Below are 26,122 nucleotides of genomic sequence, written 5' to 3'. Positions count from 1 at the left end.
AACAGTTGCCTAAGTAAAATGAATATCTTTGGCTTACTGTAAGCACCAGGCTCCTGGTCTGTTTCATTTTGTGACAATTCCAACAATGTTTACCATTCATAGCAGAAGAAATGAAGGACTTTTTAAATTAAGGACACCCACATTGTTGGTCATCAACTGTCCAGCTGAAGCAGAGCATGGCAGTGTGCACAGCACATATCCATACATCACATTCCTAGTGCAATCAAAATGAGCTTGGATATGCTTGTGTCTTCGAAGTATATCCTTCCTATGTTTTACAAAGCCTCTAGATTTCCCTCATTACGTTTCAGATAAAAGTTTTACCTCAGTCAGGAACCTACTAATTAGTCACTTAAAATGCAATAGATTGTCTGCATTGTTATACTGGAAGCAGGCATCCTAACAGCCTTGCATGATTTGTTTGAGTTTTAGTGCTTTGGAAGAGTGGCCTCTGGAAATTGTCGAGGAAACAGTGAAGGGGTGCAAACTCATTCCACGTCTGTGCCTGCCCCCCTTCTGCTACCACCCTCTTCCTGCCACGTAGCACCACAGCACGCTTCACATCCTTTAAACATGATTTGAGCCCTCGTTTATCTATTGTCTTCATATGAGAAAACTGGATTTATTAAAGTTTACCATCCACTGAGCAGTTTCCCTTTCTCAATGCCTCTTTGCTTTATTGCTCTTCTACATTAATGTATCCTACTTCTATTAGGGTTGTTTTCCTTCCTCTGATAGACCATTTTTAATTGGCTGCATGCATTTTTTGTTTCTGTTTTGACTAAAGAAATCATTTGAAGAACAAAGAATCAGCAGCTATAGTGATAAGTATGGGTCAGTTTCCCCTTTTACTGTTTAAACATAATATCCATTTATAAAAACACTTATTTGGATAAAGGCCGTTTTAATGTACAGTTTAAAATAGTCTAATTTCTCCATCTCTCTTCTCTCTATCTTAGTTCTGAATATTGTTGGAGGTGGATTTACCTTCCTATCACTAAAAAAGATGAGCACAGTACTAAAGTGTAGCTTTTTGTTGTTCTCTATTTTCTCCACAGTTGCTTCCCGACTTAATTTGTCCTCTCTCCTCTTTTACTCACGCTCTGAAATATAAACATCATGTTTTAAAGAGTTAGTCAAGCAGTTCTCAAACATGCATAATGTTAATTTCAGTAGTTGTGCTTTAACAAGCTAATTTAAACTGTCATTAGTTTCTCTGATTCACTCTCCCTCTCATAGCAGTTGCTGCAGTGTTTAGTAGGACCACTGTGTTTGGTTTCTTTCAGGTCTTGAGTAGGAAATGTTAAAGGTGGCCTGATCACTCTGTGTTAAAAGAATACAGAACACAACAGATGCTTGCTTTGCGCAGCTATGACTGTCCAGCATTTCTACTGTAGAGTTGATCTTACTCGAATCAACCACGCAAAGCTTAAGCTTTTTAGGGTGATACACCCCATGATGTGGAATATACCAAACCTTTCCATCACTGCAGCCAAGGTCCTAATCTGGAACCTTCACTGCATATTTCTTGGTGATCATATCATTCATGAAGGCAATATAATCCATCTTAAATGAGGGACTCCTAAGAAACTTACTTTTCAGAGTTGTAGCACGTTGTTCTACTACGGCCCGGTTGTTTGGCATTTTTATGTCCAAATCCTTTAATGGGAGATTAAGGCAGTAGTGTCCATCTACTAATTTAGCAGATTGTGACACTCTATCCATGAACAGACGTTCTGCCTTAGACATCTCATACTCCTCCTCTTGACCACCCTCAGGAAAGTACTGAAACTGTTGATTCCACATGTCTTTCAGCTTGGCAACAGATATATGATTTATTTCATCCCTGGTTCTGTTGCGACCATCGTCTTTAAGTGACCCATTGACTGTCCACCCAGTATAGTTCTAACTGCATAAGGCCCACTGTTGACACTAGGAATGACTTCCTCTGGTTCCATCGCCCTGGCAACATTTGTTCCAATCAACAGTCCTACATCTGCGCTGATGAGAGGTATTTGCACTCTTTTAAGATGTGGCCACTTATCCACATGTCCTTGTTGTGGGATGTTATTCTTGCTCGCTGGAATGCCCTTCTGTGAAAAAACCTCATTTAGCTCTATAAAGTTATTCGATTCCAGGTGACTTACCTCCAACTCTGTCACCAGGTTACTGGTCACAACTTTGTTTTCCCCCATGGTTGTAAGGAGAAGGTAAACCTTTTTCCCATGTAGATTCAGCTCATCAAGAAGTTTATCTGTGCAAAACGTAGCCGTGCTACCAGTATCCAAGAATACATACGAAGTATTTCCATTGTTGCCCTAAATTGCCTTCACTCGGAGAGGAACTATGGCAAGAATGCCCTTGGTGCTCCCAGACTTGGCATCCAAGTTATGCTTACTTGCCGTTCACGAATCCGCTGATTACTGTTTATTGATCACCATCCACGGACTGATCCTTCTTGATCTTCATGTGGAGCAAAGTAGGGTGCGTCCCTATGCAGAACTGACAGTTTACCTCCTCCTGACAGCGCCTGCTCCTATGCCCTGGTTTCAGGCATCTGAAGCTTAATAAGCCTTTCTTCCTGAGAAACTCTATCTTATCCTTGTAAGAAGAATTCTGTAGCTTTTTACAGTGCTCAAAATTATGCCCCTCATGGCAAAAATGACAAGACACAGATGAGGTTTGGATGGTAATGGAAGGACCTGTCTTACTAATCCAAGCTCTACACTCACATCCTTTTGAGTAGTCACTTGCTTTGCAGTAGTGGTAAAGTTCTTTTTAATACCACTTACCTTCCGTAACTTGGTACCCGAAGGACTCTGTAGGTCTATGTCCCCATAGTAAGGATACAATGAGATCTGGGATTCGCCATTTACAAACTCAACTACATCTATAAACTTACGACTGTGTTTCTTATCAAGATCGTAGGCCACATTCCTCCACTTCTCTCTCAACTTATATGGAAGCTTGGAAACAATCACCCTTATGTTACTTGTAGTATTAGGCTCTTCCATATATTCCAAATCTGCCATTGCGTTTACACAATTGGTTAAGAAAAGAGCGACCGAATGCAGCACTTCACCATCTTCAGCCTAACTGTTTGCCAATTTAAGGCTTTTTCCATGTGGGCTACTGAAATCCTATAGTCATTGTCAAAACACTCCCTTAAAAGCCGCCTGGCCTTTTGATATCCTTGGCTTGGTTCCATATGAAAGCAACTTCTCACCATCTCCCTGGGTTCTCGATTGTGTTCCGCTCCAACAGTTAGAGCCGGTCACTGTCATCCCCAGTTTTACTCTCGATGCTTTGATGAAGAGAATATAGTCTAGAGGATCTCCACTAAAGGTAGGAGTCATTTGAGGAGATTGAGCATGAAACCTGTGGTGTATGTCGGTAAAGTCATTTTGACATTGAGTATCCCTAAATGAAACATGTTGACCTTTTGATACTGGAAACTGATTAACAGTGCTTTTTTGGAAATCGCAGTGGCGACCCTCAGGCTTTACACTCCCACTGTATCCAGCACCAAAACACCCCCTAACAGTTTCATTTCTTGCTTCTTCAAACTGTACAGCCCCATCGACGGCAACAGGTAATTTATACCTAGCACATGTTGTCTGTGCCTGACCAAGATTGAAGTTGTCATTGACGTTTGAACCACATGACGCAACGCGGCCTGCATGTTCCCTTCATTCTGGCTTCGTGCATTAGCAGCTGCAAGAGCGGCGTTCATTTCCAATTTTTCTTTCTCTGCTCTGATCCTCGCTTCTTGCTGCTCCCTTTCTACCTTAAGCCTAGCTTCTCAATGCTCTAGAGTGTGTCTTTGCCTTAATGTCTATCTAGATCATCTTCTCCGTCCATTATTTGTTGAGTAGTGTTTACCCCGTGCAGAAAAGATTTCTTACTAATGTGGAATTTTTTATTATTATTTATTTATTTATTTTTTCCCGAATCTGACGTTCCACCAAATACCTTACTCCGGATATCGTTGTATGACGAACATTGAACATTTATTGTACTTGATTCTCAGTTTAGTCGATGACAGATTTGGATGGAATTGTACATACAAGTTTAAGTACAGTAATCTCACAAGCACGTTCACAAACGGTTTCATCAAACACGTTTCTCAAAGAATTGTTGAACTTGCAGAACTTGGTAAGAAACCGTGTCTCCACAGCTAAACACTGAACCATTCTCTTCTACCTTGTTGTGGTCCACACCACCTTGTAGTCAGTTCTTCTGCTCCAGCTACCGTGTCACGTCTGCTCCCTTCAGTAGCTGAGCTGATAACAAACCCTTTGCATTGCATTGTTCCCTTGACCACTGGACAACAAACCTAAAAGGTAAACTACAAAGGCAACTATCAAAGCTATATGGCGTCACTAATGATATCATTATTAAACATAAACGTAACACGACACACAATACAGTACAGTTCACAATACATATTACATAAAAAAACAGCAGAAAGGGACACAAAGGGAGAAGCATAACTGCGGGAGAGAAAGACACAAAGTTACTGTTATACACTGATGTATAAATGCGGGGGGAGAGGAGAAAGGGAAGAGGGGAGAAAAGGAAAGAGCTCAGTGCATCGGGGGTCTAAGCCTGTAGCAGCATGACTATAACTAACGCTGAGCTTTATCAAAGAGGAAGGTTTTAAGCCTAGACTTAAAAGTAGAGATGGTGTCTACCTGAATCTGAACTGGGAGCTGGTTCCACAGGAGAGGAGCTTGATAGCTAAAGGCTCTGTAGGCTGCTTTGTATTGAGACTGAAGCGGCCTATTGGGACTATATTAGGTCTGTTAGATATGACAGAAAATGCATCCATTTGAGTCACTGATGACAAAGTTTACACATTGACTCTTTTATTCACATATGTGAGTGAAATCCTGTGCTGTGTAGGCTCCAGATGTTTTTGCAGACTTGTTTGTTAATATGCCGGCGTAACCGCTGACAGTGTCCAATGTGTATTCACTTTACACGTCAAAGATCGGCCCATTTATTTGCCCACCAATAATTAGAAAAACCACTATGCCTGAGCATAAACCTACTTGTTGTGGCTGAACTTTGGCCTTCCCAACCCTAAACTTCTGCCTGCATAAAGAGTCATAAAATTGTATATAATGCCAGTGTCTACAACAAGGTTTAACCACACTGAGCCCTTTCATCTGAATTTATGTATTGACTCCTAACCTTGAAGAAGTCTCCATGTGTAACTTTGGAGGTTGTATAAAGCTAGTGCTTTATTTGTAATTATACATAAAGAGTGTACAACAAAGATGGAGGGTTAGGCCTGAGCCACTCAACTGAGCACTGCCACTATGGGCCAACATGACCTGGTCCCTACCACATGTTTTTAGTAGTAAGGGAAATCTGAGCACCAAGAGAAAAACTACGCATTCACGGGGAGAACATAGAAACTGAAGACAGAAAGGTAGTTGTATATAGTATATGAATTTAACAAAACAAAAAGATCAGGGGTCGCCACAGCGGACCGTGTCGGGAACGTTGATTTTGCATGTTTTTACGCCGGATGCCCTTCCTGCCTCAAACATCCCATTTTTTAAAAAAAATCTGGGCTCAGGACCGTAACCAAGGTGACCCTTGATGGCTGGGTGGGGCCACACCTGGATTCAAACGCGTGGCCTTCTGCATCCCAACCCAATCCTCTACCACTGAGCAAAGTCACATTTATGTCTTTGCTATTTTAGAAATTAAATAATTTATGTCACATTTATGTGTTAATGTAGAAGCAAAATCTATATGAAATAAAAATTAGTCCTGACGTTGCCATCTGATCGTCTGTCTTCCTCCCTGTGCTGTGACTCAGTGCTAAGCAGAGGAATGGCCTGTTTGTTTAAACAGTAGAATGAAATTTTATGACGTTATGTGGCAAATTAAGCTGAACGTTAGCTTGTTATGTTACACCTACTGGATAGAAAAATGAAAAAGCTGAAAAGCTGAAACTGTTGCTTTGCTGCAGGTCTATGATAGTTTAAAGAGTGATTAAATTAACTTAGCTTTTATTGAGCTCTTACTTAGAGAGCATGTCCTGTGTAGAAGCGGAGACAGAGATGAACCACTCAATGAATTCATTTACATGGACCTAAGCAACAAAGTTACAGTCGGCTTTTTCTGGAAAAAACTTTAACTGTTCCGTAAACAGGAAAGCTGATTTCCGAAATTGGGGAAACCCAATTTCCCTTGGTAGATTTCTGCCAGAAAACTTGCCATGTATATGCGTAACTGAGAAAGATTAACATTTTAAAACCGCTGCTTTGTTTTTGAAGTAGTCGGCCACAGGCACTTTGTGCTTTTGACCAGCTGAATGTCTCTCTCCTATTCCTTTCTTTCCCCCAGTGATGTCCCAGTGATTTTGCAATTACACAAACAGTCAAAGGAAAAAAAAAGAAGCTTGGAAAGCAGCATTTCTGTCACTATACAGTTAAAATATATCGACCGGTTTCTAAAATGAATCTAAGGTTTAAGATCTACTCCCTAAGATTCCACCTCTGCCAGCAAACCTATTTTCTAGTTTTCGGTCGCTTTTTAAATACTCGATGGTTTTGAAAGCATTATGTTGTTGCCAAAACTTTGCATTGAGTGCAGAATAGTTTTACTATTACTGTGCTATAGGAGAGGGGTGCTGGTGCTACTTCACTTAATATGCTAAACAATCAATGATAAAATGGAAAACAAGGTGATAGTTGTAGCAAGAGATGTTTAGTATTTCACTGTACAGCCCCATAGAAGAAAAGCTGATGGTTGTGGTCTCCACTTTCCAATTCTTTATAAAAGAATAGAACAATAATAAAAACTGAAAACAAATTGCTGCCATTATGTGTCTGGTGGCAGTAGGTTGCCAGCAAATATTTTTAAACGGAGGATGTTAATTATGTGCTCAAGACAGCAATACACCAGAACTCCAGATTCATGAAAGTCCTAATCCTGCTAGCTAATTCCCCCCCCCCTGTTTTTGAATGCGCCATGAGTGTAGGGAGTGAGGAAGAAGGGAGAGTGATGAAAGCTTTTGGGGATGTGGATCTTGGTCGTTTAATGCCCACATCACCCCGTCTTATTGATTTGCATTAAGTATTAATAAATAGGGACACTAACCAGGCCCACAGAGCTGATGGACATGGAGACACCACTTTTGTTTTTCATGTGTACCCAAAATGTCTTGTCCCTATTTTGTCAGGGACAAAGTCCAAGATCCTTAGAGATTTGACAAAGCCAACAAAATAAATGTAACTGTACCCTTCTCTCTTTTGTCTTACTATTAAAAAACAAGAGTAATCACTGAAATTCCATAAATCTAGTGTTTAATTGAATTTAGACCTACAGACCCGTTTGCCTCCATGACCCATAATTCAGAGACACCGAATAAATAAGTGAAAATCACATGAGACAAATTAATTACAATAAAAACTAAATTTCACATGCATTAAAGAAATTGGACTACTACTAATTGAAACTACTTGAAAGTACATCTACTTTTGTTAAAAGAATTTAGGCCCTTTTGTATACATTCTGTTGTAGTTTTACCTCAGTACACAGTCTGTAAGTCTGCTGTTACAGGTTTGGTCCAAGTCCTGTTGATGTAAGGATTTTGGCAACTTGTAGCCTTCAGGGCAGCACAACTACCTTTTTCCACTATAAATATTTCACCCCATCTCCTCAAGTACTTGCCAGCAGTACATTAAAGACAACCCCCATGACACCTGGCAGAAAACATCTCTTGTCCACTACAGCCACTAGCTTTTCTGCTTTTACTATCCAATGGCTTTGTGTCTCGATTGAGATTTTCATGTAGATAATCAGGCCCCAGAGTGCAACCTTGTCTTAGCATCAACATCAGTTACCTATCTTTGCTTCAGTGGAGGCTTTGCATAGCTTACTCCATTACTTATCCTATGGCTGGGAGCCAGTCCAACCCTCCTCCATAATTCTCTATCCTATTTGTGATCTTAACGTCTCTATTCAATTCTCTCTTATTGGCCGCCGGTGATACAGAACACCATCTTCGGTAAAGGAGGCCCAGCGATGAATAATTGACAAGCTAGAGGCCATAAAGAGCATCAGCCTGAAGGGAAGTGGTCATGTGATGGGCGGGAAGGTTTTTGTCACATTACACATTTAAAGGTGAGAACAGGAGTGTGTGTTTCACTCGTTCACCACTGAAGTTGCAAATGACTTGAGCTTAATGACAAAAATCAAACAGACCAAATATTTATACCAAAAAAAATAGTATTTTTATTTTTTGTACTGTTCAGTATCTGTGTTGGGCGTTTGGCCTCGATACTACTCCCGACATAACCATGAAGGCAAGTAACATTCAAATAAAAACTGAAACGGTTTGCTAGTTTCCTATGGAAACAACAAAGTTTAGTTTTATGTGACTGGTTTGGGGAAAAGAATAATTTCAGAAAACAAACAGCAAGTAACTTTCTTATGTTATGTCTGATAAATACAATTTCTTTTTCACACAAAGTAATGGGGATAGTCCTGTCAGAACAGTCCCATACATCTCACATCATTAGTTGATTTTATAGTGCGACTACGTCATGAGCAGCCAAGCTTAGTTTTAAGCCTTTAAGTTTGAAGTATAGGTCTTCTCACCAATCATCAAATAACCCTTTGACTTGCATTGTAATCAAACAGTTGACCTTTTTTTGCTGCCATATTTCTGTATTTAAAAACTTTGAAAACCCATCTTTGGCTCCTCATCCTCATGCACGTGTAACATTATATCTAGTGTGTGGCAATGCTGTAGAGAAACATTATTGTCTGAAAGGTGTTGGAAAAAAACAGAAGTGACCTGGTGCTGCATAGCTCCTCAGAAATGACAAGGACGTGAAAGCTAGGGTAAAAAAAAAAAAATTAAAATTAAAAAATGTATATCTATAATTCGGCAGAAAACAGGGTAGACTGCTTGGTTGAGTTGCCAGTTCAAGCAGTCAGTGTAAACAGCCTTTTTCTTACCATGGCTAGTCATCCAATTTGTACACAGCACCATAATATATTAAAATAATTATATTAAAAATAATTTTAATAATCATATTAAAATGGTTGCCCACTTGTGAACACATTACACATATGAATCCTGGTTCATATTTGTAAATATCTAAGCTTTTATGCTTTTTTTTTAAATGGAGCTTTCTAAAACCACCCATGCAGATCTGGATGGCAGATTGGCACCATTCATTTGATTGGTGAGCACTGTTACATGAAGAAATGTTTGTAGCTAAAAATATATACATCATACAGCTTCAATATTTATATTGTAGGATTTTGTACAATTGTGTGAACATTTTGATAATATGTCAAAATACTCAGTTTGCAATACACTGTTTGACACACACACATACACACACTTAAAGCTAGCTAGATAGGTAAATTTAAGTAACTCATGAACATCTGTAAAGAGAGAAATTATTGTTGTGTTGTATTTGCTGCAGTAATGTAATGGTAACTGGCAGGTTCACTTGCATATCTACTTCTCGATTGGGTCTTTTGACAAATAAAACCTGAAAACATTGCTAAATGAAGAGGCAGCAACACAATTGTACTAATAATTTTTTAACACACAAGAGTTAATGTCATACAGTGGTGACAATTGTGGGGGGAGAGGAGAGGAGAGATGGACGAGAGGAGGAAAGGAGCTCAGTGCATCAGAGGGTGGGTCCCTCAGAAGTCTAAGCCTATAGCAGCAACACAATTGTACTAATAATTTGATTCTGCAAATGTATTTCTTAGTGTGGAAATCAAAGGGTTAAGCAACTTGTGAAGAGAGGAGGAAAGGAGCTCATTGCATCAGGGGGTGGGTCCCCCAGCAGCCTAAGTCTATAACAGCAATACTATAACTAAGTATAAGCTTTATCAAAGAGGAAGGTCTTAAGCCTAGACTTAAAAGTAAAGAGGGTGTCTGCTTCCAGAATCTGAACTGGAAGCTGGTTTCACTGGAGAGGAGCTTGATAGCTAAAGGCTCTGCCTCTGATTCTTACTTTGGAATTTCTAGGAACCACAAGTAGGCCTGCATTCTGAGATCGAAGTGGTCTTCTGGGATGATATGGTAGTAAGAGATCTTTTAGATATGATGGTGCTGAAATAATACTGAAATGTATCTCCTGATTGGTTTCTGGAAAATAATTGGCTGGTGTTTGCCTCCAACATGATAGTTGCAATCAAACAAAGAGCAGACATATGCAAGAAATTCACATTACTAACACATTGTGTTTAACAAGGATAAACAGAAGATGTGCCTAAAAAGTAACTGAACTATTTTTATTTCTTTTTTCTTTTGTTCCCCAAATCCTTGAGATTTGTCAGAGCTTTGAAAATGCTAACAAGGAAGTGACTCATTCTAAACCACGACTCATTTGTGTATCTTTCAATGTTGCGATATGTGAATTGGTTTAAAAACTCAACCTTCAGTTCAAGATTGCCTGCATCTAACATGATGCTGAAGGTGAGCTACATTTGTCAGCTCAGTTTTTGTCTTTCAGTTTATGTTCTATGTCAATACTTAGCAGCCTCTTGGGTCTTGATGAAGTTACCTAAAGTGATTCCCTTCCCATTTGTTGCAAAGTGGATATTTGGATCATGGCCCGTCTCCACCGTCCTCCTGAGATGACAGAAACAGCTCACTCTATTAATCATGCAGGAGACTATACCCCTACAGTGTAAAGGTTCAACTGCAAAGTAAATGGATTATAGGAAAGTAAATTGCTATATTGAGGTATAGAGTCAGACAGGAAACATAGGAATGGAAAACCTGGACTGTGGATGGTAAATGGACATGTGAGCGGAGAGCGCAACCTCAAAGAGCTAGATACAGATAGGGGAGTAAAATAAAGTGACTTTTTGGTTTCAGCACATTAGAAGTTGCTTTTATTCCAGCGAGAATGTTCTTCAAACATGCTGTTCTTTTTATAATTTTCATAATATTTTATAATGTTACACAATTAACAGTTTTCAGATGTGGACATATGATTCTTTTTTTCTTTTTCACTGTCGTACTCTTTTATAATAGAAAAGAAAAATCTAAAGATAAGTGAATAATTGTTAGCATCCCCCTTCTGTGTTATTTTTGTTCCTGTACATTCCTGTTCCTGTACATTGTTACATGCATATGTAACTCTATATATATATGTGTGTGTGTGTGTGTGTGTGTGTGTGTATAAGAAAAACAGAATTGGATATACACACGTATGAGCTGCACGATGTATGGACAGATTCCATAAATTCCCCCTTAAACAAGCCCTAGGCAACATGGAGAGGAAAAACTCCCTTTAACAGAAGAAACCTCCAGCAGAACCAGGCTCAGGGTGGGTGGTCCGCTTGGGGTGAGTAGAAAGTGAAGAGAGAAAAGAAAAGGGCAAGAAAAGCAACAGCAAAACTTCGGGCAGGTTGGTAGGACCAGTAGCTGCACACTGGAAAACACAAAGCTCCAAAGCTGGGGACACCTGCAGAAAGGGACAGAGAGAGGGAGACAGAGAAGGACAAAGACAACTACATGAGAAAACACACAAGAGTTAATGTCATACAGTGGTGACAATTGTGGGGGGAGAGGAGAGGAGAGAGGGTCAAGAGGAGGAAAGGAGCTCAGTGCATCAGAGGGTGGGTCCCTCAGAAGTCTAAGCCTATAGCAGCAACACAATTGTACTAATAATTTGATTCTGCAAATGTATTTCTTAGTGTGAAAGTCAAAGGAATACTATAACTAAGTATAAAGCTTTATTAAAGAGAAAGTTTTAAGCCTAGACTTCAAAGTAGAGAGGGTGTCTGCTTCCCGAATCTGAACCGGGAGCTGGTTCCACAGGAGAGGAGTACTTTTATAGCTTCTATCTAGATATCTGCAGTTTCTATATAATTTTTTCCCCTTCTAAGTTCTTGTTTACTGACCAAATGCCTACCTGTTCTGATAACAAGTCTCAATTTAGATCAGACTCAAAGCTCTACAACCAAACCAAATTCCTGGTGGATGAGTTCTCAGCTTCAGCCTAACACCTGTGGTGTTGCATTCTATTCTTTGACCCTTTGACAAGTTTGCCTCATCAGGTGTCTTAAGTGAAAAACATCAGACATTTATTGAATTCCTATTAAATAATGATAAAGTTATATTAACTGAACTTGATCTGTAGCTTCTACCTCATACATCTCCAGATTCAGAAAAATGCATGTTACAAACTAAGCAAAGTACTTTTTGTTTTTTTTGTTTTTTAGAGCAGAAATATTTCCACTGTGCTGCCATGATGCAACTGCTTACAGACAGTCTTTGTGTGACTAGTCCTCCTACATGCAACTTGCAAAATGCAACCCCTTATCTCCTATCAACCTGTCCTAAAACTGAGAAATCTAAAATCTGTATACGTTTGAACTGAAGTTTGTCAGCCAGATTATGTCAGTTGGAAATGGAATAGCATCTACTAAGATGCTATCAATGTGCCCCTTGGGTGGTTGGGTAGATAATTGTATAAAGAGTGCGGCCATTTATTGATTAGACATCAAATCCCTCCTGCTGGTCAGTGGTGGTAAACTTTCCAAGTGCCATAAAACCAAAGCTGCTGTCTGGCAACTCCAATCCCCCTGCTTTTTGAATATTTAATTTCACACATTGAATAATTTAACATTGGTATGGCATAATGGTGGACTCCTTTTTTGAAAATGCTCACACCCTTAGCTTATGGAGGAAAAGGACAGATGAAACATAATTTATCTCTAGCAGCAACCGGACATTTTAGTTTTACCATTAAGAAGCCTGACTTTCTCTAAAAAAACACAACTGAGCTTGATGTAATTTGTGCGAGTTCTATCTTACGGTGTTTGGTTTGAACAAGTATTAAAGCGTATGAAAGATAATGCTTGTTGACTGGGAATTGAACGGATGCTGCGAGAGGTCACTTATTCAGGGTATTTAACAGGGACCTGCTGAGAGATGGAGTCCAGGAAGCCATCTTTAATATTGTCTTGTGATGCAATTATAGTCGATTAGATGCTCACAGTGAACACAACAGATAGATGAGAGGTCTATAAGAGGTTATGAACTCGGTCATTTGGGGACAAACTGAGCAAACTATGCTGTGATTACACTTATTACCAATGCTGATGTCATACAGTATGAGCTGGTTAGAGTGTCACATGTCTGGTATTTGTTTTACACGGTTGTAAGCACAAGTCTCAAAGAGGTGTGTGTGTGTGTGTGTGTGTGTGCATTAAATAGACTCAAAACCTATTACTAGAGATGGACATGCAAAACTGGTGTTAATTATTATTTGCAAATCGTCTTGTACACCACATTGAGCCAGCACTGTCTTACTTTTATCTAATGGTAATATACTGTCATTGTAGGTCATTGCAGCTCTTAATAATATGGAATAATAATAATAATATGGAAATAAACATGATTTCCATAGCATCTAGTTAAAGTGCACAGTTATTCCTTTATTCAAATTATATTAATAATTTAAACATAGAAACTTCATGTTTATAAGTTAAAAAGACAAAACTAAAATAATCTACGTGGCACAGTAAGTTTAAGCAACCAACTTTGACTTGGGTTTTCATAGATCACCGTTTCTTGTCTTTTTAGGGTGGAGAGGTCTACAGACCAAGTCATCAAACCCGTCAATGTGGAAGCCTTGTCCAAATGGGTGGGGAAGATCCCTGCAGACGTGGTGAGGGACATGGCCGTCATTGCCCCCATGCTGTCCAGGTTAGGCTATGACCCCAATGCCAACCCTCCCAACTATGGACGACCTGATCCCAAAGTACTGGACAACACCAGAAGGGTACGTACATGGCTGCTGCAAACATTGATCATAAATATATTAATCAGTCTTAGGGAATTACACCTATTACCTTCTTTGAGAATTGGATGAGAACATTTTGAATAGATTTGCATAGTTTAGTTTGGCACAAGAACAAAAGCTCCTTTTTAATTCCACCGGCATAAGGAATAGTCTGGTATGTTTGTATTAACTAGCAAGCAAAATATATTCTGTTGAAAGTTTGGGCTTTGGATGCTTGTAGTTGAGTATATATGGTGCATTTCATTTGCTTCGGAAGTTGGAATAGGAATGATGTCATTTTGTTTTTTTAAAATGAATCCTGTCCACAGATAGAAGTTGGACAGTGTATGTGACTGTTTTAGTAAAACATGATCAGGAGTGCTATTAATAAACAGTATATATTACATTTATCACTTTATTAACGAATGCAGCAGACACATATTGAGGTTGGGTTGATCAGGTTCACCTAACTTCTCACTGCAGACATTCAGTGTTCTAGCTTCCATTAGGAACAAACCATTACATGTGTCCCATCTATGCAGTAAATTAAGCTAATCAACCACTGTCAGCTCTCTTCAAATGAACATACAGAGTGCTATCAATCTTCTCATCCAAATGTCAGCGGATGTAGTGTTTTTATTTTAGCTCATTTAAAAAATATAAAAAAAAATAACATGACACATTTTTGTTGAAGTTTTGAAAGTGAGGTTACTCTGTATGAAGTATGAAGTAACAGCTTCTTCACAAAATGACCTTCATGTTGCACTAGGATAGAGCGAGCGGCTGTTTGGAAAGTGAATTCTACACACACAGCATTAGCACAATAATAACAATACAGTAATGCACTGCCAGGAACAGGAAACCTGTGATTACAAATTGTGTGATTGATGAACTGAACATCAACTGAAAGTTTTTGTGACCCATGATATAAGGTCTCATCAGTACTTTCTAGTATAAACAAGCACCCTATTGATTTTCTACACTAGTTGTTATGAAGAATACTACTCAGCCTGTCCAAACAGTGACTGGCTTACGCTGATGTCATCAGCATTATCACCATTTGGACCTGTAGAACTACATTTTTACAGAAAGGCCAGGCGGACGTTGAAAGACATAGGTGTTTACAAGAGTGGACAGGGAAGGTCCATTTTGGAGACGCTATCAAGCTGCTCTGCTGCGGCAGCTGCTGCTACTGTACAACGAAAACTTCCTGCAACTATTGCAGTTAATGCTTTTCATTACACGGCATCAATTATGATGTTTCTGTGCAAAACGAATTACATTTTGTTGCTTTTACTCAACCATTTGGTTTTCAGTTATTCAGTTTGATTTGTAGACTAGAGGAAGATTGAATGAAACCACCACCCTTATGTTTATTGGCTCACTCTTAGCCCTCTCTTAACATTACACAACTGTTTGCGTGTGTGCATGAGCACGGCCTTTAGTGCTTCGGCAGTGACGTCCTTGCCAGACGTCAGAGCCTCCTCACATCTTGGCATCTGCTATTTTTGGAGCAGAATATGTTTTATTAAATTCTTTTCCTTCCTCAAGCTGAGCTATCAGGTGACATGCTCTGCTGCTCCACTCTTTAGGTTGCATAGTGTTAGTCTGAGTTAAAAGACACAGTTGTCTGTTTTTTTTTTATTTCACATTGTCAAGGTTTCAAGGTCAACCTGGTGCTTATATGCCCGATTTTTATTTTATTTTTTTTGTATGTTTGAACTGGTTAATTAAAGCTGCTAACATCAGTAAGTTCAAAAACTGCGCATTACTAAGACAATTGCATATGAATTTAAACTAAACACTGTTAATGGATACAGTGTAACGATTATGGGAAGAGTCTAGAATTTCCATTAGCTGTAATTGAAATAAAATTTCCTCCTGATTACGACTTTATGGCCTGTGTCCACAGGCTATAGACTGTGAGAATATGGGGCCACCACTGGTGTGAAAACAAGGTTGAACATTGTTTGACAAAATGTTGTGTGTAAATTTGTTGTGATCCAGGCTGAAGCATGCTTGGCCAGCTTGAGTCCACTCTTGCTGAACTGCTATCCAAACATTTCTGGTTGATTTGTTACTTTCAGACACAATGCCTGCGACGTTTTCCAGCTTTCTGGTTCTGTTCCTGGAACTTCTCCTCTGTTCAGTCATGTAGGTTTAGTGTTTTCCCTTAAATACTCAAAAGACTACCAGAGCGAAGAGAAGCCACATACTTTTGTGTAGAGTTGAACTGTCTGTAGTTTTTAGTGAGAAGACATTTTGCTACAACACACATAGTTGTATTATTTTCTTTATTAAATAGTTGCTGTGGTTGTGTGTGTGGCTACAATGGGAACAACATACCAGTGCATAAATACTTATAGATTTAAAGATTCACTTTGAGTTGATACATTGAATTTCTGTAAAGTCAACCAATATAGAGCCTAATTACAGAGGTGCATTCACAAAGGAAAAAACATCGACAGTTCCATTCCCATAATCATGACGTTTTGAGATCCTGATCTTACAATTCCAGATGTTAGGATATTTATTTAAGTGTTCCAGAGTGATCATGTTTTTAAGGTGTCTAAACTCTTCCGGTATATTGGTGACCGTACATCCAAGAGTACAAAGCAAAATAGAACTGTATTAAACAGGACATTTCATTTTGCATGCTGGATTTCCAAAATCTGAACATTTATGACTTTTGGAAGAAATATTTTCCTCTACTGATCAAAACACAAAAGTCGACTTGCTTAACATAAAGTTAGGGTTAAGTTAAGTTTCAACCATATCTCACTGGTCTTTATTGAGCAATTCAATTTCAGGATGTGTCACGTGACTGAGTCACATCACGTTACATCTCAAGTTAAATATCGTCCTTACAGAATACCTGTGCTACATGGTCAAAAGCCCGAATGATGAGTACATTGAGTGGGCTTTATGTTTAGATCAAGATCTCTGAAAATCATCAAATACGAAAAAAAACAAGGCTCAATCTGCAGCCCGCAATGTGACTCATGTATATTCTAAGCAGGAAGTGGATTCTTTCAGAGCTTCACAGGCGATTACAAGGTTTTTAAATTACTCCTATTTTTTTCAGCATCAAACTACATCAGTGATAGTAATCTCAACATCCTGTGGAATATTTTCTCAATCCTGTGGATTTTTTTTCCACAACAAATATTAGAAGATGTGTAATTGTTATTACAGAGAAAACCATTGCACCAATGAATTGGCTTGTGTTGTTAGTATTAATCTGCTTTAGCTGCTTTTAATCCGTGTCATGGTATAAGTTATAGTAGTGTTTTTTGTTTTTGCCACATTTGTGTTCACGTGCACTTGCTTGTGTGTCACAAGCAGCATATCCTCGCCCAATAATCCCTGCAATTTATTATGCATTGCAGATATTTGACTAGAACCGTAAGCACATTTCCTGCTGTTCTTAATTTAAACAGGAAGTGTCTCCCCGGTATCATAAATCAGTGACTTGTACATCAGCAGAAAAACACATTACACAAGGGTGAGAATTTGCACAGTCTGTAAATCCTAAATAGCCAAGGCCAACTGTTAACTCAGAGGGCAGGGAGCATAGTTCTACTATGTTTGACTGGGATAGTTTTATACTCCATGTAGCTCAGTAGGTTGTGTGGTTAGTTTTTTTTTTCTCTGTGGAAACATTGACAGCCATTTGTAATCCTTGGTGGGGTTGTCTTTGACCCAGTTTGGTGTTTTAGCCTGTCTGTTTGTGAAGCATGTCGATTGCTTTTCCATGTGTTTTGAGAGGAACTGCAAGGGGAAACAAGGATGCAAAGAATGAACTGGTGCTGACTCAGCGTTATGTGTGTTATGACTCAGAAGAAAATATTTGGAGGGTGAGATGTGAGAAAACCTCTCTTTCCCCTGCTTCGTTGGAAAAGTGTCTGACCACAAACAGAGATAGAAACTACTGATTAGGTGGCATATGAAAATACCCCTTCTTATGCTTTACATACATTTTTAGCTGTATTTAAAGTGCAAGTACTGGTCCTCCTTCAGTTCGGTTTACTCTATTTTTGCATTTTTAGATGTTGGCTATTTAACAGCACAAGGATTGAAGGATTAATGATTCATATGAAGTTTGTTGAATATTGCATGGTTACATAGTTGCGTTTTGTGTTAAGTCGTTCTCTTATTCTCACTACAATTAACAGTGATCAAAGGAGCTGAAATCTCAGATTTTAGATTTACTTGAGCAGTGATGAGGCACTAACTGATATTTGGAAGTATCACAGAAATGTGATGCTGTGCTTCATGGAAAATTTCTTACTGGTTAGTTTTAAGAAACACTACCTATTATATGGATATATTTATTTGAAATATGATTTAAGACATATCGATATGTGCAAAAGAATGGCTGAAGCCTCTTGTGACCCAGGCTCATTTATCAGCACTGGCAGCAGATATTTGCTTCCAAAAGTGTAGAGTGAGACATTTCGTTCTGTCCGTTCAGATAATTTCAATTGTATTTGTTAGATTAGTACGTTTTGGAGCATTCTCATTTTTTTGTAATTTCACAATAATGACTACTTTAAGTGCTGGACAGTGTGAAGCCGACTGCAAAAACGCACAGATGAGTGTATTAGAGCAGGGAAAGTGAGGGCTGGGTGGAACAGAGTGGATTGATCTTATGTCTCATACTAAAGCTGGCTCACACTGTATATTGTAACTTTTAATAGTGTTTTGTAGCACAGAGCAGGTCAGAGCCATGTGTCTGGAAAGCAGTGGAAACTTGTAACCAAACCCTGTCAGACCTTATAGCTCTTAATCTATCTTCCATTATTGTACTGTTTTTGACCTCACATCACTTCACTGTATTTTTTTTTTCATCTTAAAGTTGTTTATGTTGATATACAAATGCATATTTTATTGTGTTTCTCTAGTAATTATCAGGTCAAATGCATGAACACCCGCCTTAAATACATTTAAACATGATATCCATAAACACAGCATGCAGCAACAATATATCCACCCAGCAGTTGTATGTAAAGTCTGTCAGCCGCAGCTTGTATCTCCTTCAGAGGAGTCATAAGAGTCTTGGTGACCTCCCTCACTTTTTAGTTGCAGCCTACTCCAGGCAGGTTTATACCTGTGCTACATTTCTTCCATTTTGTAATGATGGATTTATTGTACTCCAAGATACCTTATGACAAGGAAATGTTCTTGTCCATCCCCTGATTTCTGCATTTCAAAAATGTTTTCACAGAGCTGATTAGAGTTTTTTGGTTTGGTTTTATGGTGTAGAGTTGGACAAGCCGTAAAAGAACTAAAAACTTTTTAAAGGCACTCTGTCTTTCAGACAATTCACATTAGTCTGGAGTTGCAATATCTCCTCTGCTGTTGCTCTAAACATTTGTCACTAAACTCAGTTAAGGAAATTGTACTGTTGCTGTTTTCTGTCATGGTTCTTTAGACAGATGACACAGATGTAGTTCGGAAAGACAAACAGGTGATTGAAGATGTCCCAAGAGAAGAAATGAAACTCTTATACTTTAGGGATTAACTTCTGAACAGAACCATGTGAATAGCTTTAGAATTTGACAAATAGATGTGTATACATATTAGTCTTAGTGGTTGTACAATTTAATGCTAATCTTGCTACAGGACCTGAGACATACTGCTTTCATTTATACCAGACAGCTGCGTTTGATCAATAGCTTTGTGATAGTTTTGAGTTTTCGCTGCTCCTAAAAAAACAATGTCTCATTTTAATGCAAGCACAAAGAAACATGTTACCCAGCATTACAAGCTCTTGTTTAACTTTAATCTACAGACTGTATGTATTATATTTTCCATCAAGGCTGCCATATGTCAGATATCCAATCCTCCTGCTGTTCCTTCTGTGTTATCAGCATGGTTTGCATGGTAATGCTTTTCAAATGTGCCTGTGGTCCTGTTTACATATTATGGATCCAGTAAATATCCATGTCTGTCTGTGTACTTCCTCTTCTGCCTCTGCTCTCTGAAATAGTTAACACTATCCTTACAATCGGCCGTATGTGTCTTGTTGACAGAAGCTCATTTGTTCAGACTTGTGCTGTGGACATCTGCAGGTTGTTAGTATGATTCCCCTGCATCAAACCCAGCTGCAGTGTTTAGATTATTGCATGCTTGCCCTTCCCCTCCTTTCCGTTTCTGAGCAGGAGTTTAGCTCCCACCAACCAAATGTGAACTCAAAGTTTGTTACAGAAAATGAGTTATTACAACCAACATGTACATTAAGATTATTTTGAAGAGCAAGTATGGAAAACAAAGATGGTGGTGGCAGAGGCTCGGCTGTGCTGTCGAAGTACTAAACTCTGTCTCTGTGGTGTTTTTAAGTTGTTTAATATTTTGAATCTCTGATCTGGAGAGCGTGGAGTGTTAAAGCTGTGCTTGTTGTGATGACGCACACATCTGTGAAAACAAATACATGAGGAGGATGTTGATTAACCTTCAAGAATTAGTAGTCCAGAATCTGGACTGAGGAAAACGCATCGGCTGAGAGTATAATGGGGGGTTATGCCCTGTGCTGTAATCACCATGTACACATTTGCTCTTCTACATGCAGATTTGGTTCACTGTGCATATTAAAACGTAAACAGAGCAGCATAGTCATTTCAGTGCATTTATTTCTCTAAGAAAGAAGAAGTAGTGCAATGAATTGCTTATTTATTTTTAATTTTTACATTTGCATGATGACAGTGTCTGATTTGCGTGTGAATGCTGGGAATAACCAAAGTTACGTTTGGCAGTTACACACCTCCTGTGCTGCATTGCATAATACATCTGGCAACCAGCCCTCTGCTAAACCACTGGATGATGAAGCCACATGTGGAAATGCTCTCTCTGCTGTCTTGAATTTTCACCCAGCCCCATCCAAATATTTAGCCGCTGTCTCATCTCTTCTTTAGTCTTGGTTTTACCATAGAATATGCAGTCTGGTCAGTAGAGAAATGGTTTGGAAACACTGGTTGAAACGATTATTTTTTTTGTGGAGACAGAGAGAATGATGGATGGATGAATTGGTGATTAAGGAAGCTTGACCTGCACCAATGGTGCTTTGTTTTTTACGGAGCAAAGACTTGTGGGGATTAAAGTTGATCCTTTCTAAGCAGTGTCACCTTTGTGGGCAAAGCAATTAAAACATCCATCATCTGCAAAAACCTTAGTTCATACTGATTTAAAGCACAAATGAATTCATTTACAGACCTGCACTAGTGAGAAGAATCCATTTTAAAAAAGGTCGGCTTATTTTTTCATAATGTTATATTGCTACATATTTACACCCCATGTACACGTGGGTACAATGTATTTGGCAAAGGCTGGGCTGTGGCCAATGTGGTGTAACATGTGAAAGATGTGTAGACGTGGAGTAGAGTGGGTTGTCCACTAATTACAAGGTCAGATGTTCAATCCCCAACTCCTGCAATCTACATGTCATGGTGCCTCTGGTGTGTGTGCTTGTGTGTATTCACTTGTCACTTTAGAAAAAACATGTACGTAACAAACTGTGGGTTTCTGACAGTTCTAATCCACATCTGTCATTTACTCCTGAGCTACGAGAACCAGCTAAAACCAGCTACGAGTCTGACACTGACATGAGGCATCACAGAGATGACCTATGTTGTAGTAGACGTACACAAGATGCAATCTAGCATATGACAGGTGAGGGCAATATATTATAATAAATAAATAAAAAAACTTTGATTATGAAGAAGGTGATTGTCTACATGTATATCTTGTATATACCCATCCTTATAGATTTCTTATTTATTGTCAGTCCCTACTGGTATTTGCCAGGTTGTTATTGCAACAAATCCCCCCATGAATTCTGGGCAACCGTACAATTTGAAACATCATAAACAAAAGAGAAGCTGCTGCAAACTTGTGCATTTTAGGTGGTAACAATGAAAAATGGCAGCAAAATCGTGAATCTGTAAATTTGCCAGTGCCATTTCTGACTGTGCCAATAATTTGTTCATTATTTTTGACAAAGGTACAGCCACAGAGGTAGCAGTCATGTGGTGACTTGGCAATATTGTCTCTGTTCTTGTGTTGGGTTTTGGGCCAGAAACAATCAGGTCCAGGTGTCTGAGAAAGCCATAATGTCCCCACAACTGTTCCCAGACATCTTTGAGTATTGTCTTCACAAGGAAGGGATTAAAATGAGAAGACATGGACAGGTTTCATCTGTCATCTGTTTATCTGTCAAAGCTTCATGTGTGACTGTTAGTCAGCTGAGGTTGGCCAGCTTGCTGTAATTGAGGCTCATCAGATTTGTCTCTTCAAGCCGCAATCAATAGCTTTTAAGTAGCTGTGTAGTTGTTCTGATTACTTGTAAGGAATGCAATTTTGATCAATAAGTTCTCAGTTTGAGTCACAAAAAAATTATTATTTAATATCAGTTATAAGACAGATGAAAAATGAATGCCTTGCCCATTACTTGGCGACCCATTGGCAGAATCACCAAACACACAGGCAGAGGTGGAGAAATAAAGTTTAATGACCAGGAGATGGGCGAGTACAGGGATAAACGAAGGCAGGCTGGTCAAAAAAGTAATTCACAGCAAGGCATACTAATATTAACCAAGTAAACAAAAAAAAGGGCCTCAGAGCAAGAGATAAAGCTAAATGACCTAAGGAAGACCGGGACACAGAAGGCCCGATCGAAATCAAAAGGAAACCAAACAGACTAAACAAATAAAGGCAGGCTATGCCTGAGTGTAAGCAGTTCAGGCCAGAGTACCTGCAGTGTAAAGGGGAATAATACTGACAGGTTGGGGTTGGGCTTGACATTCTTGGAATCAGGTCAGTAGGAAAAGGAGAAGTGGAACCTGTCAAAAAACAGACCCCGCCTGGCAAGGGTAGGGGCTCTTAGCAGTTTGAACGATTTGGAGGGGTCATGCTGAACCGAGATGGGCGTGGCAGACAGGAAGTCATGTTGCCATTGTTACAGAAAGTTGCACTAAGTGTCAAGAGTGTTTTTTATTTATTTTTTTAGACCATATGTTAACATGTTGGAACATTAAGTGTCCCCAATGAGCTATTAAAAATTTTAATTATTAAATAAGGAGTTACTGGGGCATCACAAAAGTAGGAAATTACAGTAGTCCAACCTAGAGGTAACAAATGCATGGACCAGTTTTTCGGCATCACTTTGAGACAGGATGCTCCTAATTTTGGCAATGTTCCGTAGGTGGAAGAAGCCTGTTCTAGAGATTTGTTTCATATGTGAGGTAAAGGACAAATCCTGATCAAAAATAACTCCCAAGGTTCCTTGCAGTAGTACTGGAGGCCAGACTTATCTAGAGTAACAATATGATGAAGAAGTAAAAACTGTGGGACATCCAGGCCTTTATGTCTTGTAGGCTTGAAGCTTGATTAACTGATTATTTTCATCTGGTCTTATAGATAGATATAGCTGGGTAATCAGCATAGCAATGGAAATGTACGAGTGTTTTCTAATTATGTTGCCTAAAGGAGACATATATAAAGTAAAAAGTATTGGTCCTAACACAGAGATATGTGGAACTCCATAGCTAACCTTTGTGTGCATGGAGGATTCATCATTAACATGAACAAATTGAAATCTATCAGATAGATAAGATTTAAACCAACCTAGTGCAGTTCCTTTAATCCCAATTTCATGTTCCAGTCTCTGTAATAAAATGTTGTGATCAATGGTATCGAATGCAGCACTAAGATCTAACAGAACAAGTATAGAGATGAGTCCAGTATCTGAGTCCATGAGAAGATGGTTGGTGACTTTTACCAGTGTTGTTTCTGTACTATGATGAACTCTAAATCCTGACTGAAAGTCTTCATACAAATTATTCATATTAAGGTGATCACATAATTGTTTTGCGACTACTTTTTCAATTATTTTAGAAAAAAAGGGGAGATTACATATTGGTCTGTAATTGGCTAAAACACCTGGGTCCAGACAGGGTTTTTTAAGTAGTGGTTTAATTACAGCTACCTTATAGGCCTGTGGTACATAGCCTGTTTCTAAAGATAGATTGATGATATCTAATATGAACGTATCTATTAAGGGTAAAGCTTCCTTGAGCAGCTTAGTTGGAATAGGGTCTAGCAGACAGGTTGCTGGTTTAGATGAGGTAATAATTGAAGTTAGCTCAGAGAGATCTATGGGTAAAAAGCAGTCTAACAGGGATTGGGGCCTTATCGATGACTGTAGCACTGTTGTACATGAAGATCTATCAGTAATATTTGGGGGGAGGATCTGGTGAATTCTTTCTCTAATAGCTACAATTTTATTCATAAAGAAGGTCATGAAGTCATTGCTGCTCAGAGTTAAGGGAAAACTAGGCTCAACAGAACTATGGCTCTTAGTTAGTCTGGCTACAGTGCTGAACACAAACCGGGTTTGTTCTCATTGTCTTCTATTAGTGATGAATAATATGCTGCTCTGGCGTTTTTTTTAAACAGTTTTCCTAGGCTAAACTGGATTCCTCTAAATTAGTGGAATGCCATTTCTCATGTTCTCTATTTTTACTGTAAACAACTTTGGTCAACCTGTCGCTTGTTGGAACGTGCTATACACTTAAATAAACATTGATATGATTGAAACATGTTTAAACGTGTTTTTCAATCTGTTGTAAAGAAATATGAACCTGGAAAAGGGAAAGAATAAAAACAGGAGTAAAGGATCAAAAAAATATACGATCTGGGATCTGAATGTCTGTGTTTCTTCTTAGAGAGACCAGAAGTCATCCAGCAAGGCTGGCTCAACATCTGGCAGCCTCATCTGGATGAGAAAGCTGATACTTCCACATTCCGCACAATCCTGATCAGGAATGGCCTTTGTGGAAGGATAAAAATCCGCCAAAAATCAGTTTTACAGAAGGAAAACAAAGCAAAAAGGCTTAAATACGTAAAACCAATAATCCTCAATAGGTCAGAAGAAAAGATGAAGACAGTTGTAAGACTAGATGCTTGCACCTTTCAGTGAAACACTGTGGAGGGTCTGTCATTGAGGCGGCATGTTTTCCAAGGGAGGCTGGTCATATTGTCCAAATTGATGTCATCAATGCTAAAATGTACCGACTGGTTTTATTTCATCATTCATTTTGGAAAGCATCTGATGGGAACGGTTTTATTTTTCAGCATGATAATAATTCCAATCGCACTTCTAATCACCAATCACCGAGTGGTCTTCACAGATTTGAATATCATAGGGGGCAGTATGTTATCACCTGCAGAGATAAAGACAGAAAAGATAGATTATCAGTGGTCTCAAAACTCCTCTAACAGCATCTGAAACCCACTGGAATCCGGTGATCTGTGTTCAATCATTATTGTAACTTTCAGAAGCAGACGGTTTGTCAGCCTTGTCTACTTCATACATGGATTGAACAGTGCAGTGTAAACGAATGCTGACTTCTTTCTCCTTTCGTTCTTCTTGTTATTGCATTCTTCCGTGCAATGACATTAAAGGAAATGCTGTCAGAGACCGTGGTTCCTATTTTTGTAATTTTATTGCACCAAGACCAAATAGGAGATTGGTGGAGAGAAACTAGGCAAGCAGTAGTATGGAGCCAAGCCTTTTACTCTTTTGCTCAAAACCCAGGATCAGATCCTATTTTAAGGTGTGTGTGTGTGTGTGTGTGTGTGTGTGTGTGTGTGTGTGTGTAGTGTTTTGGCCGAGATTAGCAGCTAAAAATTACTAAATGAGGTTTGTGTCGTCTTAAATCTACAGTCCGTGAGATTTATTAAAAAAACGAAGAATGTCTTGGTTTCATCAAACCTAAACCTGAGATGATGAGTTTTGTTTTTAAGCTCAGCACAGGTCTGGAACTTTATGGTACCTCCCTCTCTATACAAACAGAAGGCAGTTAGATTGCTAAACAACTTCAATGTGCACTTGAGATAGAAGCATTTTGTCTGAGGCAACAATATCCTTGAAAGGTTCCCACCCAGACAGTGTGGAAGTTGACAAGCGTGGAGCTGTAACATGCTCCCCTGCTGACCTCGGCTCAACACTGGCAGCTTTTCAGATGCGCTGGGCTGGGCTTACCACACCACATGGGCCTAGTGGGCCAGGGGCTTAGTCACATGGAGCTGCAGCCATACGCTTGACGTTAGTTTGGCACTTCCACATCAGACTGCTGCTTCTATCAGCAGACCCCTTCACTGACCCTACTGTGCTGGTCCCTCCCTGATGGGGCTCTGCTCAGGCACACTCGCCTACTGGTCAACCTACTGTGGTTGGAGCTAAAAATTCCAGATTTTATTGGGTTTTTGGGAAAACTGTAATGCAGTTCCGAGTAGTAAAATGGGGTAAACAAATGTAAAAACCAGGATGG

The 26,122-nt window shown here is 39.1% G+C and overlaps 1 protein-coding gene across 2 annotated transcripts in view; it reads left to right on the top strand.

The window, feature by feature from the left end:
- tpst1 (tyrosylprotein sulfotransferase 1) overlaps positions 1-26,122 on the top strand; it is a 50,291-nt gene that overhangs the window by 17,200 nt on the left and 6,969 nt on the right. For both annotated transcript variants that reach the window (XM_067506998.1, XM_067506997.1), the window contains exon 3: positions 13,595-13,793. In XM_067506998.1, the coding sequence (XP_067363099.1) occupies positions 13,595-13,793 (199 nt within the window). The remainder of the gene's footprint in view (positions 1-13,594; positions 13,794-26,122) is intronic.

This window comes from Channa argus, chromosome 6 (genome assembly GCF_033026475.1).
Source record: "Channa argus isolate prfri chromosome 6, Channa argus male v1.0, whole genome shotgun sequence".
In the NCBI taxonomy this organism is placed as follows: Eukaryota; Metazoa; Chordata; class Actinopteri; order Anabantiformes; family Channidae; genus Channa; species Channa argus.
This window is presented reverse-complemented; position numbering and strand designations above follow the sequence as displayed.